Consider the following 11,786-nt stretch of genomic DNA (forward strand, 5'->3'; position numbering starts at 1 on the left):
ACAGTTATGGTCTAAGTGGCTATATAAGTGGCCTGGATGATCAGACTGGACAATATACAAATGACGAGGTTAGCATGGGGACTTTCGAGATTGATCTTGAAGACCTAAATTGAATTTCGTGTTTTGTGCAGGACTTTATAGAAGCACGTACTTAAAAGTACTGCAAAGTTCTCACAAAGTACTCTGGTTCCCATAAATTGCAACTGCAAGAATAATCTTGCCATTTTATCAAGTCATATTTCAATGGCCTTCTTGGGTTTCAGGGCTGTTTAACCCTGGATAGTTCATTTTTATGACCTTCACACTTTTAACTCATCGTCATAAACTGTAACCAATTCTATTATGTCATCAACACTCTAGAATCACATGAGAATGCACTGCGCATGCGTAACTTCAGTTGTGCTGCTGACCTTGCTACGAAACACGCAGCGTTCCGTAGCTCTTTGCGTAGCTTGCTGGCGATACACGTGGTGTGTTGCATTCTACGTTTTGTTCCAGGAGTTGTAATAGTTTACAGTTCCATTACTCGAACATTTCTATTTTATTAGCAACGTTGTTGCTTACGACTAGTGAATAGTTAGTGTTTTCACAATGCCGTCTAAACCTAAGACAATGACGGACTCGGCTTCTAAGGATTCAGGCAATGTTGCAGCCTGTGCAACCAGTCCAGATAAGGGCAAATGTCCTAAACGTAAGCGTGATACTATTACTCTGGGCAGTGGCGATGCCATAGCCTCGACAAGCAGTAGTCATACTAGAGACTCTATGGGAACTGACGTCAGAACTGGTGGAGATACGGCGGCCATTTTGAATTTACTGACGGAGATAAAGGACAATCAGGGTAAGCTCACTGCTCGTATGGACAAACTTGAGAATGATTGTTATTATGAAGGTGGTGACAATGAATTTGCGGATGACACTGGAATTGAGCTTATTGAGCCACCTGTAAAAGTGAAACGCTCTATTCGGACGCGTCCGAGGAATCTGTTTCAGCTGCCGACGCCTCGCAGAGTGACGTCAACAAGCCTAGTTTGTTCAAAGACATAGCTAGCAAGTTTCTTGTGAAAGAGCAGTGTGAGCATCCTATTGATGACGATTTTGCCAAGATCATTAATGCTCTTTTCAGAGATGGAATCTCTGATGATAAATATAATGACCTGATAAAGAAATTCAATCGACCTGAAAATTGTGATGGCCTCACCAGTGTAAGAGTAAACCAACTGATATGGGACATCATACGTCCTGAAACTAGAAGTTTGGACACCAAATTCCAGTCTGTTCAAGCATCACTTGTCAAGGGTGCCATTTGCATTACTCAACTTGTTTGTGAGTTAGCCAAGTTGAAAGATAGTCCGTCAGACAAGATCGATTTAGGAAAGCTGATGGACTTGGGTACAGACTCTCTAGCTCTTCTCGGTAATACGAACCGTCTTTTAAATCTTAGGAGACGGGATTGCATGAAAGCAGACCTCAAGCACGACTATCTACATTTATGCTCTGCTACAGTACCTTTCACTGAGCATTTGTTTGGTGATGATATCACCAAAAGAGTAAAGGACATACAGGAAGTGAATAGGGCTGGTAATAAAATCAGCACATGGCAACAGCGAGGTGGATATAACCGTGGTAGAATGAGGGGACGTGGTTTCCGTTTCAGAGGTAGAGGTCGTGGCAACTTCAGACAATTGAATGAGGCTTCAAAAAACTACCTAAGGGTTTGAAACCGCAAGTCAAGTCACAGATGAAATAGAGACTGGTAACGGAAGTGCATCTTCTGCTTTATCTGTGAGTACGAAATTAATTTCTGATCATGTCACGTTTCAAGCAGGTAGACTGAAACATTTGAAAGCAAGTGGCGTAATATTACTTCTGATGAGCGTATTATTGATATTGCTCTTCACGCCCATATAGAGTTTATCGATGATAAACCACCTGTGCAAATTATGTGGCCAATTTATCTTCTTTCAGTGTGATTGAAGAAGCAAACATTGAGATAGAAATAAGGAAATTGCTTTCAAAGGGTGTGATTTCTGAATCACAGCATTCTAGTGATGATTTTGTTTCACCATTTTTTGTTGTACCCAAGAAAGATGGTTCATTTAGAATGATTCTAAATCTTAAGAAATTAAATGAACAAGTCCAGTATCATCATTTCAAGATGGACACATTTGAAACGGCATTACGCCTTATTACACCTGGTTGTTATATGGCATCAGTAGATCTTAAGGATGCTTATTATTCTGTTCCTATAGCTGAGGAACACCAAAAGTATCTGAAATTTCTTTGGAAAGGACAGTTGTTTCAGTATACCTGCTTACCAAATGGATTGGCATCTGCCCCCCGCATGTTTACTAAACTTCTGAAACCAGTGTATGCTACCCTTCGTCGAATGGGTCATGTAATAATGGGTTATATTGATGATTCTTTTCTTGTTGGACATGATTTCATTTTATGTACTCGCAATGTGTCTGACACAGTTGCTCTTGTAAGGGAGCTTGGATTTACTTGTAACTCAGAAAAATCTGTTCTTGTTCCAACACAACAAATTACCTTCTTAGGTTTTGATATTGACTCTGTGTCAATGACTGTCACTTTAACTCAAGCCAAGGTTGACAATTTGATTGAGCAATGCACGAAGTTGCTTGCTAGAGACTTTCATACAATACGTGCAGTTGCCAAGGTCATTGGCATGATGATTGCCAGTTTCCCTGGAGTTGAATTTGGCCCACTGTTTTATCGGTCTCTTGAGTTGGCCAAAATAAGAGCTTTGCAGTCACAGAATGGTAACTTTGATGCCACAATGGTCATTTCTCTGGAAATGAAAAATGATTTGAACTGGTGGGTTCAAAATTTACCCCATGAAAAACGTCAAATTTGTAGATGTAATCCACAAATATGTATGTCATGTGATGCTTCCACGTTAGGCTGGGGAGTCAGCTGTGAAGGAAAAAGAGGTGGGGGCAGATGGACTGTAGAGGAAGCCACACACCATATTAATTATTTAGAAATGCAGGCTGTATATTTTGCTCTAAGATCTTTTGAGCAAAGTGTAATAAACAAACATGTTAAGATACTTTGTGATAATACCACTGCAGTAGCCTATATTAATAATATGGGTGGAGTGAAGTCAGTAGCCTGCAATGACATTGCCAGGAAAATTTGGTTGTGGTGCAAAGTGAGGGCAATATGGCTTACTGCTGCACATTTGCCTGGTTATCAAAATGTTGAAGCTGATTATGAATCAAGACAGTTTAATGAACAGACTGAGTGGCAATTAAACCCATCTTTATTTAAACGCTTTGCTAATATTTGGGGATCTCCAAATGTTGATCTTTTTGCCTCTAGGCTTAACACTCAGCTGCCAAATTTTATATCATGGAGACCAGATCCCGATGCCATGCATGTTGATGCATTTACATTAAACTGGAAATCTTATTATTTTTATGCTTTTCCTCCTTTCAGTCTCATGGGGAGGTGTGCACAGAAAATTGCGTCAGATCAGGCAACTGGCATTTTGATTGCACCACTTTGGCCGACACAGTCATGGTTCACACCACTGATGCAGATGTTAGTGGATCTACCATTGCTACTACCAAGGACAGACAACTTGTTGAGGCTTCCAAATGTTCAGAAGCTTCATCCATTACGGAAGAAGCTACAGCTTATGGCCTGTTGTGTGTCCGGCAATCCCTTGAAAAGCGAAACATTTCTGCAGGAGCAGCCACTATCATTATGGCATCATGGCGACAGAGTACTAAGAGACAATACAGAACTTACACCAGGAGATGGTTTCAGTATTGTAGTAAAATCAAGGCAGATCCAATTTATCCAGATATAACACAAGTGCTTGATTTTTTGACTGAACTGTTCCATTCTGGTATCAGTTATAGTGCTCTGAACACAGCTAGATCTGCTTTGTCTGCCTTATGTTCAACTAAGCAACATATGACTGTTGGCGCACATCCTTTGGTTGTGAGGTTTATGAAAGGAGTTTTCAACCTGCGGCCTACTGTTTCCAGATATAGACATGTTTGGGATGTTCGCAAAGTTTTGAATTATCTGAAGACTTGTTCTCCAGTTGTAGATCTTTCGCTAAAGACTCTTACCTTAAAACTGGTAATGCTGTTAGCATTAGTAACAGCTGCTCGTAGTCAATCTTTACATCTATTAGACTTGTCCTGTATGACTACAGAAGAGAGTTCGTATACATTTATTTTCACCGGTTTACTTAAGCAGAGTCGACCAGGATATGTGAATCCTGTTGTAACTTTACGGCCTTACACGCCTGATAAACTCTTGTGTGTCTGTGATACTCTTAAAGAATATTTGTCTCGTACTGAGAATTTTCGTGACAATGAGACTAAACTTTTCATCAGTTATGTGAAACCACATAAGGCTGTTTCTAAAGCATCCATAAGTCGCTGGATTCGTGAGGTAATGACTAGATCTGGTATTGACACTGACAAGTTCAAGGCTCATAGTGTGAGAGCAGTTGCTACTTCAAGGGCAAAACAGAGTTTTGTTCCAATAGAACATATACTTGCCACTGCAGGCTGGTCTTCTCTTTGTACCTTTGCAAAATTTTATGATAAGCCCACCGCAACAGACAGTGATCTGTTTGCTCATAGTGTATTGAAGGCTTAGATATTTTTTTGGTGTTTTCGTTTCCAAGTATTTTGTGTTGTACGGACAATGTACTTGCCGTATTAAATACAGTTCGTATTTGAAACATTTATTCTGTTTCATTTCACACGTCTTTGCTTTAAAATCTCATGTGATTCCTAGAGTGTTGATGACGTAATAGAATCCCCCAATTAAACGAGACTTACCTGAAGTCGAAGTTTGATGGGTATTCTATGTAGTCATCTATAACACGAAAGGGATCACATGCCCGCCCTGGTTTTTTCTGGGACCCCTCCCATGGAATACATTTGGACGTGTTCATTCAACCTTTAAAATCTGAAGTTACGCATGCGCAGTGCATTATCATGTGATCCCTTTCGTGTTATAGATGACTACATAGAATACCCATCAAACTTCGACTTCAGGTAAGTCTCGTTTAATTGGGGGATTATTCACCATTCTGCAAAGTCATTCTCTTGTACACTTACTACATTGAGTACAGCGTACTTCAAATACCAGTTTGAAGGTTACTATTTCTTGAAAACGCCCGTGAGGAATGTTACAGGGAAGAACATTTTCTCACCATTGTGCAAGTAAAACAAATGGTGTCACATCTTCGTTATGGTTGCTAAGACTACATATGTCGGCAGCTGGGGCTGATAGGTAATGTGGAAATACTAGTTTGAAGGTTACTATTTCTTGAAAATGCCCGTGAGTAATGTTACAGGGAAGAACATTTTCTCACCATTGTGCCAAGTAAAACAAATGGTGTCAAATCTTCGTTATGGTTGCTAAGACTACATATGTTTCGGCAGCTGGGCTGATAGGTAATGTTGGAAATACTAGTTTGAAGGTTACTATTTCTTGAAAATGCCCGTGAGGAATGTTACAGGGAAGAACATTTTCTCACTATTGTGCCAAGTAAAACAAATGGTGTCACATCTGCTTTATGGTTGCTAAGACTACATATGTTTCGGCAGCTGGGGCTGATAGGTAATGTTGATGCTGCTATACAGCGGCTTGGTAATACAACTGTTGTAGTTTGCAAAAAGTCAACACATAAAGAATTTCAAATCTGACATTAGGAATAATTGCTGCCCTTTATCGAAAGGACGACATAAAACTAACGCTGAAGACTATAGAACTTTGCGAAAAATTACGAGCCCATAAATTTATGAGAAAAAGAGGTTTTATGTAATCACACTGTCACTACATCATTAAATAACAATTTAACTTGTAGCTAAAACAGAAACGCATGTGGATAAACAGATCGGATATTATATTATAATATTTGTCAATGTAATATTCACATCACTTCTAATCCTTTTCGTCTCATTATCTTAGAAACTTTCAGTCGGATTTTTCTTAATGGTTAATTATCCCTTTTCAATCATTTTAGCATTAAACGTCCCAGTTGTAATATAAAATATCTTCTTTATCTTCCAATTGAAGATTTCACAGTGACGACCTAATACTTGTAGTGTGCCTACATCATGCCACCTTTCGTATTACGGAGACGGAGAGGAGACGGGGAGACAATTACAGAGAGAGACATGGGGAAGGGGGTAGAGAAAGATAGATAAATTAAGCTCGGTCCACAACTCATTTAATTTCAGTCAAAGTTGACATCATATGCTTTGCTCTATAGCATTTTTGTGGCAATACGTGCGCCAGTTTCCCTTAGGCCATGGCCTACATATTGATTTGAACAAATGTGTGAAATAAATGATTTTTGTTCAAATTTTCAGCCAAAGTACAATTAACGTCGAAATTATCCATCAAAAATAGATACTGTAACTTCACTGTGCCACCTATGAATGACACGAGGTCGACTTATACCGTATACGCGTATGCTATATAGAATGAGACAAATCTATTTTTAGTATGCCAAAAAAGTCAGGACTATTGTTCTTATGTAAATTTACGAAAAAATTGTTACTTTTTTCTTTTGATTTGAACTCTTGACCCATTTTCTGTGTGATTGCAGCAGGTATTTTGACAAATATAGTCTTCGTGTTGCATGCGAAACGTAAAAACGTAAAACCGTTAGGCGAGTGGCAAAACCCGGACCGGGACGAGACGAGACGAGACCAAAATGACTCCTCAGGCCAGGCGTTGTATATACATCATAAATATACAACACAACAGAAAGCTTGCAGTTTGTTGAGAGTGTCAAAGATCGATGCACAAAGCAAGAGATAGCACAATCAACGATAGGAACAACTGAAAAAAGATTTGTTGAGGTTTTTCAACTAGAGTTCAAGGCAAGCTCGAAACATGCGAACTACGACGTCCGCAAATTGGCCAAAGCGATAAGCGCCAGATTCAGATTTTACGCTGATATCTACTGTGAATTCAAAATAGGTAACCTTGTATTAGAAACATACATACAGGAGATTTAAGTAATCATTTTTTAGAAATTAAATTCACCATTTATAAACACATTATAGGAAAGTAAACTGAGAGCTCATATGTTTACTTTTATTACAGTGGCTCTGCACCATTTTTCTACATTGCCGATAGTACATTCATGTTATGTGTGTGGAATCTGAGGCAGCCTCAGATTAAGATTCAGATTCGGAGAGCTATGTAACCACTGACTGAAACCAAAAGTTCGGACAATCGATTTAAATCCATAAAACAAACTAATCGTTGTCAGATTAGTACAACATTTACTGTTAACATAACGAGCACTGGCAACGCTCAAAATACGCCCTAAAACAAATATTCCTATAAGCGTCCAGAAACTCCGGTCGATGCTGGGTCATGTTAATTATAATATGACACCACACACCGGATCACTCACTATAGAGTCAGTCAATAGTGACTAACTCTCTCATTAACTAATCTTGCTTCTCCTCTTCGAGGACGAAGATGACATTATCCTACAACCAAGCAGAGGGGATACAAAACAAGAGAGCGACTGATGAAGGAACCCCATTTTTGGTTCCGAAACACCGTTAAGACGAATCACTTAATCAACAAACCGGTTTACCGGGGACCCAGATCACATGACTTGGGTCAAAGCACTATCGATTCACCACGCACCGGTCTCTCGCCATGTATTCCACACAAAATAAATGCAATGATCCTTTTATTCACCATATCGTAATATTAAGCAATCTTGGTAGAGCCGATGTGTGGAGTTGCCCTCATGTTCCTTTAAATTATGATAATGAAGAAAGTCAGCGTAGAACTTTGATGGTGAACATGAGCGTGGAAAGGTCAAAGTGTCCGCTTTACACATCCCTGCGCGCATTTATACCATCATTTTGAACAAAAAAGGTAACAAACAATATACGATGCGCACTGTACACTCACAAATATTTCTTTGACCTCAACTCTTTAGAATATTTAGAATTTCTGAAAATGAAAATGAGCGAGAACTTTATTTATTGAATAAAATGAAGGTTTATTTTTTTTCCCGTGGCATTGATACAGATGCTGCCTATGTGCAAAAAAAACCGTAACTTTTCTATCAGTAAGATAGGAGGTTTTTTGGTCTCATCTCGTCTCGTCTCGGTCCGGGTTTTGCGACTCGCCGAACCGTAATGCGTATTTTTTATCGTAGGATACTGTGTGCCTGTACGTCATCCAAACTTATAAAAATGCTCGGTCTCGGGCGCGGAATTTCCGACGTTCGATCTCTCAGACGTCCGTTTTCTGCATTTGGGGCTTAGAGTGATGAAAATACCCAAGTAAGACAACAAAGACACGCAAGTTGATATAATATAATAGCAATAACCCCCTTCGCAGTCGGGTATACACTCGATTTTGGTACAATTCGCTCCATATAGCACTCACCTATCGGCTCGTGCTATATGTCGCGCATTGTATCAAAATCTCGTGTATACCCTCCTGCGGCGGGGGTTATTGCTTAAATATTTCATCTCAATGGAATCCTATTCCGATTACAGACACAGAGCACCCTGTAATGAACTGTCCATTGGATCTTTCGACATCGACCTTCATGGATGTCCCTATTACGCCAGTGACGTGGCCTCTACCTGTTGCCACTGATAATTCTGGCACTGTACACATACGTGGAAGCCATGAGCCTGGGAGCTACTTTCCAATAGGCAGTACAGTTGTGTCTTGTGAGGCGTCGGACCCTTCTGACAATGTGGCACACTGTTCATTTACCGTAACTGTTGAAGGTAATTTGCATTACAAATATACGGAGACTTTTTCTTGCAATATTCTATCGTACCCTCGCCTTCCACTCAGTGGAAAATTAAGCGATTTCTACAACTACTGTTATAGAAATAAGTAAGAAGCATTAAACAATACAAACCATATATGTAAGTGTAACATTGTAGGGATTAGAAATATCATAAATATGTGATTGTGTTCAACATTTAATTAAGTAATTTGTTCATTGAAACATTCTGCTATAGGGCACACAACACTTTTGAGGAATTTGAAAAATATGAACATCTAATTATCCTTAATTAGTACTTATCGTATTTTCAATAAATGATACATCCATGACTAGAGAATTCAATTTGACCACTAACAATGGTGAATTATATACCCATGGTACTTTTTCAAAATCTTGGACAGAAATTGCGAGGTTTATGCCTTCTTGTTTCTAAATTTCTCCCAAATACATTTATATAGCAAAGATCAAGCCCTTTTTTGACACACTGAATGGGACAAACGAGACCTTGTCGACAAATGAGGTTAGTACACGTCCGTCACGACAATTCTTATTCACATTATCATGTAATGTTAGTACATCAACTGTACACACAGCTAAATAATGCTTTAGTAAACATATGTACTGAGAACAAAAGTCATTTGTTTGGGGCTAAAACTGCAGTGGATTTAAGTGTCGTTAGTTAAGAAAAATGTGTTACAGTTGGGATCATGTCACACATAACGACATTGGTATTTACTTTTCGCCTCGCCAACATTGGCGCTTTTTCCCACGATTTACCTTTGTTCTACTTTTGTTTTGCCTGTCTAACAAAGAACGAGTGATACATTGTAAAAACAGCATTTTCTAATATATTCAGACCCAAAGCAAGTACAAATAAAAAAATCACCACTAGTGAACTTCCCCCTTAATCAATCTGACGCACACTTTACAGAATGTCAAGTTAATGTTAAATATGTGACAATTAATTGCAGGAAGAGATCCAAAACCATGACATTGTTGTTCGTTGAACCGGACAAACTGCTTTTGAAAACTTTGTCCCAACAGATTATCAAACGTTTTGATGAATTGTCAAATTCTATACCTGGTCTTTATAATCTGAACATGTCACAGGAGCAGAGCGAAGACATAGCAAATGGTAAATAAATCAATAGACTCAGAGAATTTTAAGTTGAAAGCAATTCACCAGATGATTAGCGATAGGAAGTTCATGCAGTTTCATACAGGGCGTTTGAAATATATTACTCTAGACAGAACATAATTATACTAATTTAATACAGGTATGTTTATTAAATTGTTTTACAGGAATAACTATCACGGCAGTTGCACAGATGTTCGTCATGTTGAATGTTATAACACGGTTTACGAGTCTGTGCTTCATATGATATCAACCGAGTTGAATTAGTTGACCATAGTCGACAAGCAGCCTACTTTTCATGACACACAAAACTTAAATTTCATAGAAAAAGTAATTTTCATTCGAAGTCCGCGCCAACTTTTAACATGTTCCTCTTTTTAGATGTGTTAAATGCTATAGACGTCGTCGCTACAGCCATTTTCTGTTCATTCCCCGAAGTCGAGAGTAGCAGTGATGAGACTGTTACCTTCGTACAAGCCTTGCTGAATACTGTAGACAAACTTGCGACGTTGGTACTTCTGAACAAAGAACCAAGTTCTGGCCCCGTGCTACTTGAAACATCATCACTGCTGTTAAATTTGGATAGTGGCTCGGCAAGCAAGTTTGTTAACTCATCTGTAGAAGTAGGCCCCGGGTACGGGTTTATTCTAACAGGAGATGACAAGCTTGTTTTTGATCTTACAAAGGAAGCTGGGTCAGTGAACAGGATAGTGAGTACATTTTGTAAAGTCACAAACTGTAATACAAAATGTTATATTACATGCCTCGAGGTGAATGCAATCAGTGCATTAATTTGAATAGGAACATCCGGGATATTAGCGGGCCGGTGAACGATGTACTGACCGGTTTCCATGGTTACCCGGGCCAGTGAAGCCTTTCGATGTTTTCGACGTCAAAGTACGCGCACCGCTATTTTGACTTTCGTTAAAATCTGTTTGATGCTGGTCGAATATGGTAAAATTGTTTGAAAATGCCCTGCTTGTAACTAAATGTCATATAGCATAACTGTGAAGAGGCATGTAATAAAAAATATTATATCCTGAATACAAGGGTTTATGTACCCTCGCAGCAGGAGACAATTTGCCCTCCTTGCGTTGGGCAAATTGTCACCCTTCTGGCGTCGGGCAAATTGTCACCTGCTCTTGGGCACATACACCCATGTATTCAGGCAATAATCTTTCGAGCATCGCGGGCAACAGTGTTTATTCCTAAATGGTCATATCTCTCTGATGTCTTTTAAAGTTTAATGGCTGCAAAGTCAGTTTTTGATATACGATAAGTAATAGAAAAATTAAATAAAAAGCTTTTTATGATGAATTCCATCGGTATCAGTTTTTATTATGTCAACTGCAGTAGCAGCAATCTGTACGGAAGCTGATTAACATCATGATTTAAAGCTATCGCGGTGTTTAGTGTGATGATATCAATAGAGGTTGATAGAATATTACCACTTTGTGGTGTTGTTATTGACCTAGGGCATTACAATACAAACAGAAGCTAAGTTCGAACACACAATAATTATCTCACACAGGTGAAACGACTCAAAAGGAGATCTTTGCAGAGAGATAATGGTGGAAATGTATCTTTGGAAAATGACGTGCTGGCATTGTCGTTCACGGACAGAGAAGGCAATGAAATAGAAGGTATAAATAACAAATGAAATGCAACATTTTGTATTCTGTCACCCAGAAATGAGACATGAAGATCTTCTGTAGTTAAGTGCGGAACAACAGAAGTATATCACCCATATATACTGGCAAGTAATGCAAGAAACTGCAGACAAAAGTGTTGTCTTAGTTGCTGTGTATACAAGCAATAGGCAAAAATGTGTATGACAAATACATTACACAGCTACCGAGGTGGAAC

General features: G+C 38.9%; 1 protein-coding gene across 3 annotated transcripts; it reads left to right on the forward strand.

Moving 5' to 3' along the window:
- Positions 1–369: 369 nt before the first annotated feature.
- On the forward strand, positions 370–4,976 carry LOC139129749 (uncharacterized). 3 transcript variants are annotated; one of them, XM_070695433.1, is made up of 3 exons: positions 370–841; positions 1,445–1,785; positions 3,463–4,976. In XM_070695433.1, exon 3 carries the CDS (start codon positions 3,544–3,546, stop codon positions 4,642–4,644), a length of 1,101 nt encoding a protein of 366 aa, XP_070551534.1. In that variant the 5' UTR covers positions 370–841; positions 1,445–1,785; positions 3,463–3,543; the 3' UTR covers positions 4,645–4,976. The 3 variants fall into 3 exon arrangements, with proteins under 3 accessions (XP_070551534.1, XP_070551533.1, XP_070551535.1); XM_070695432.1 differs by having other exon boundaries at positions 370–1,785; XM_070695434.1 differs by lacking the exon at positions 1,445–1,785.
- The last annotated feature ends 6,810 nt before the right edge of the window (positions 4,977–11,786 follow it).

Source organism: Ptychodera flava, chromosome 3 (assembly GCF_041260155.1).
Source record: "Ptychodera flava strain L36383 chromosome 3, AS_Pfla_20210202, whole genome shotgun sequence".
Lineage (NCBI taxonomy): Eukaryota > Metazoa > Hemichordata > Enteropneusta > Ptychoderidae > Ptychodera > Ptychodera flava.

Excerpts from the sequence above, each read along its gene's own strand:
- LOC139129749 (XM_070695432.1), top strand. The coding sequence starts at position 3,544 with ATGGTTCACACCACTGATGCAGATGTTAGTGGATCTACCATTGCTACT.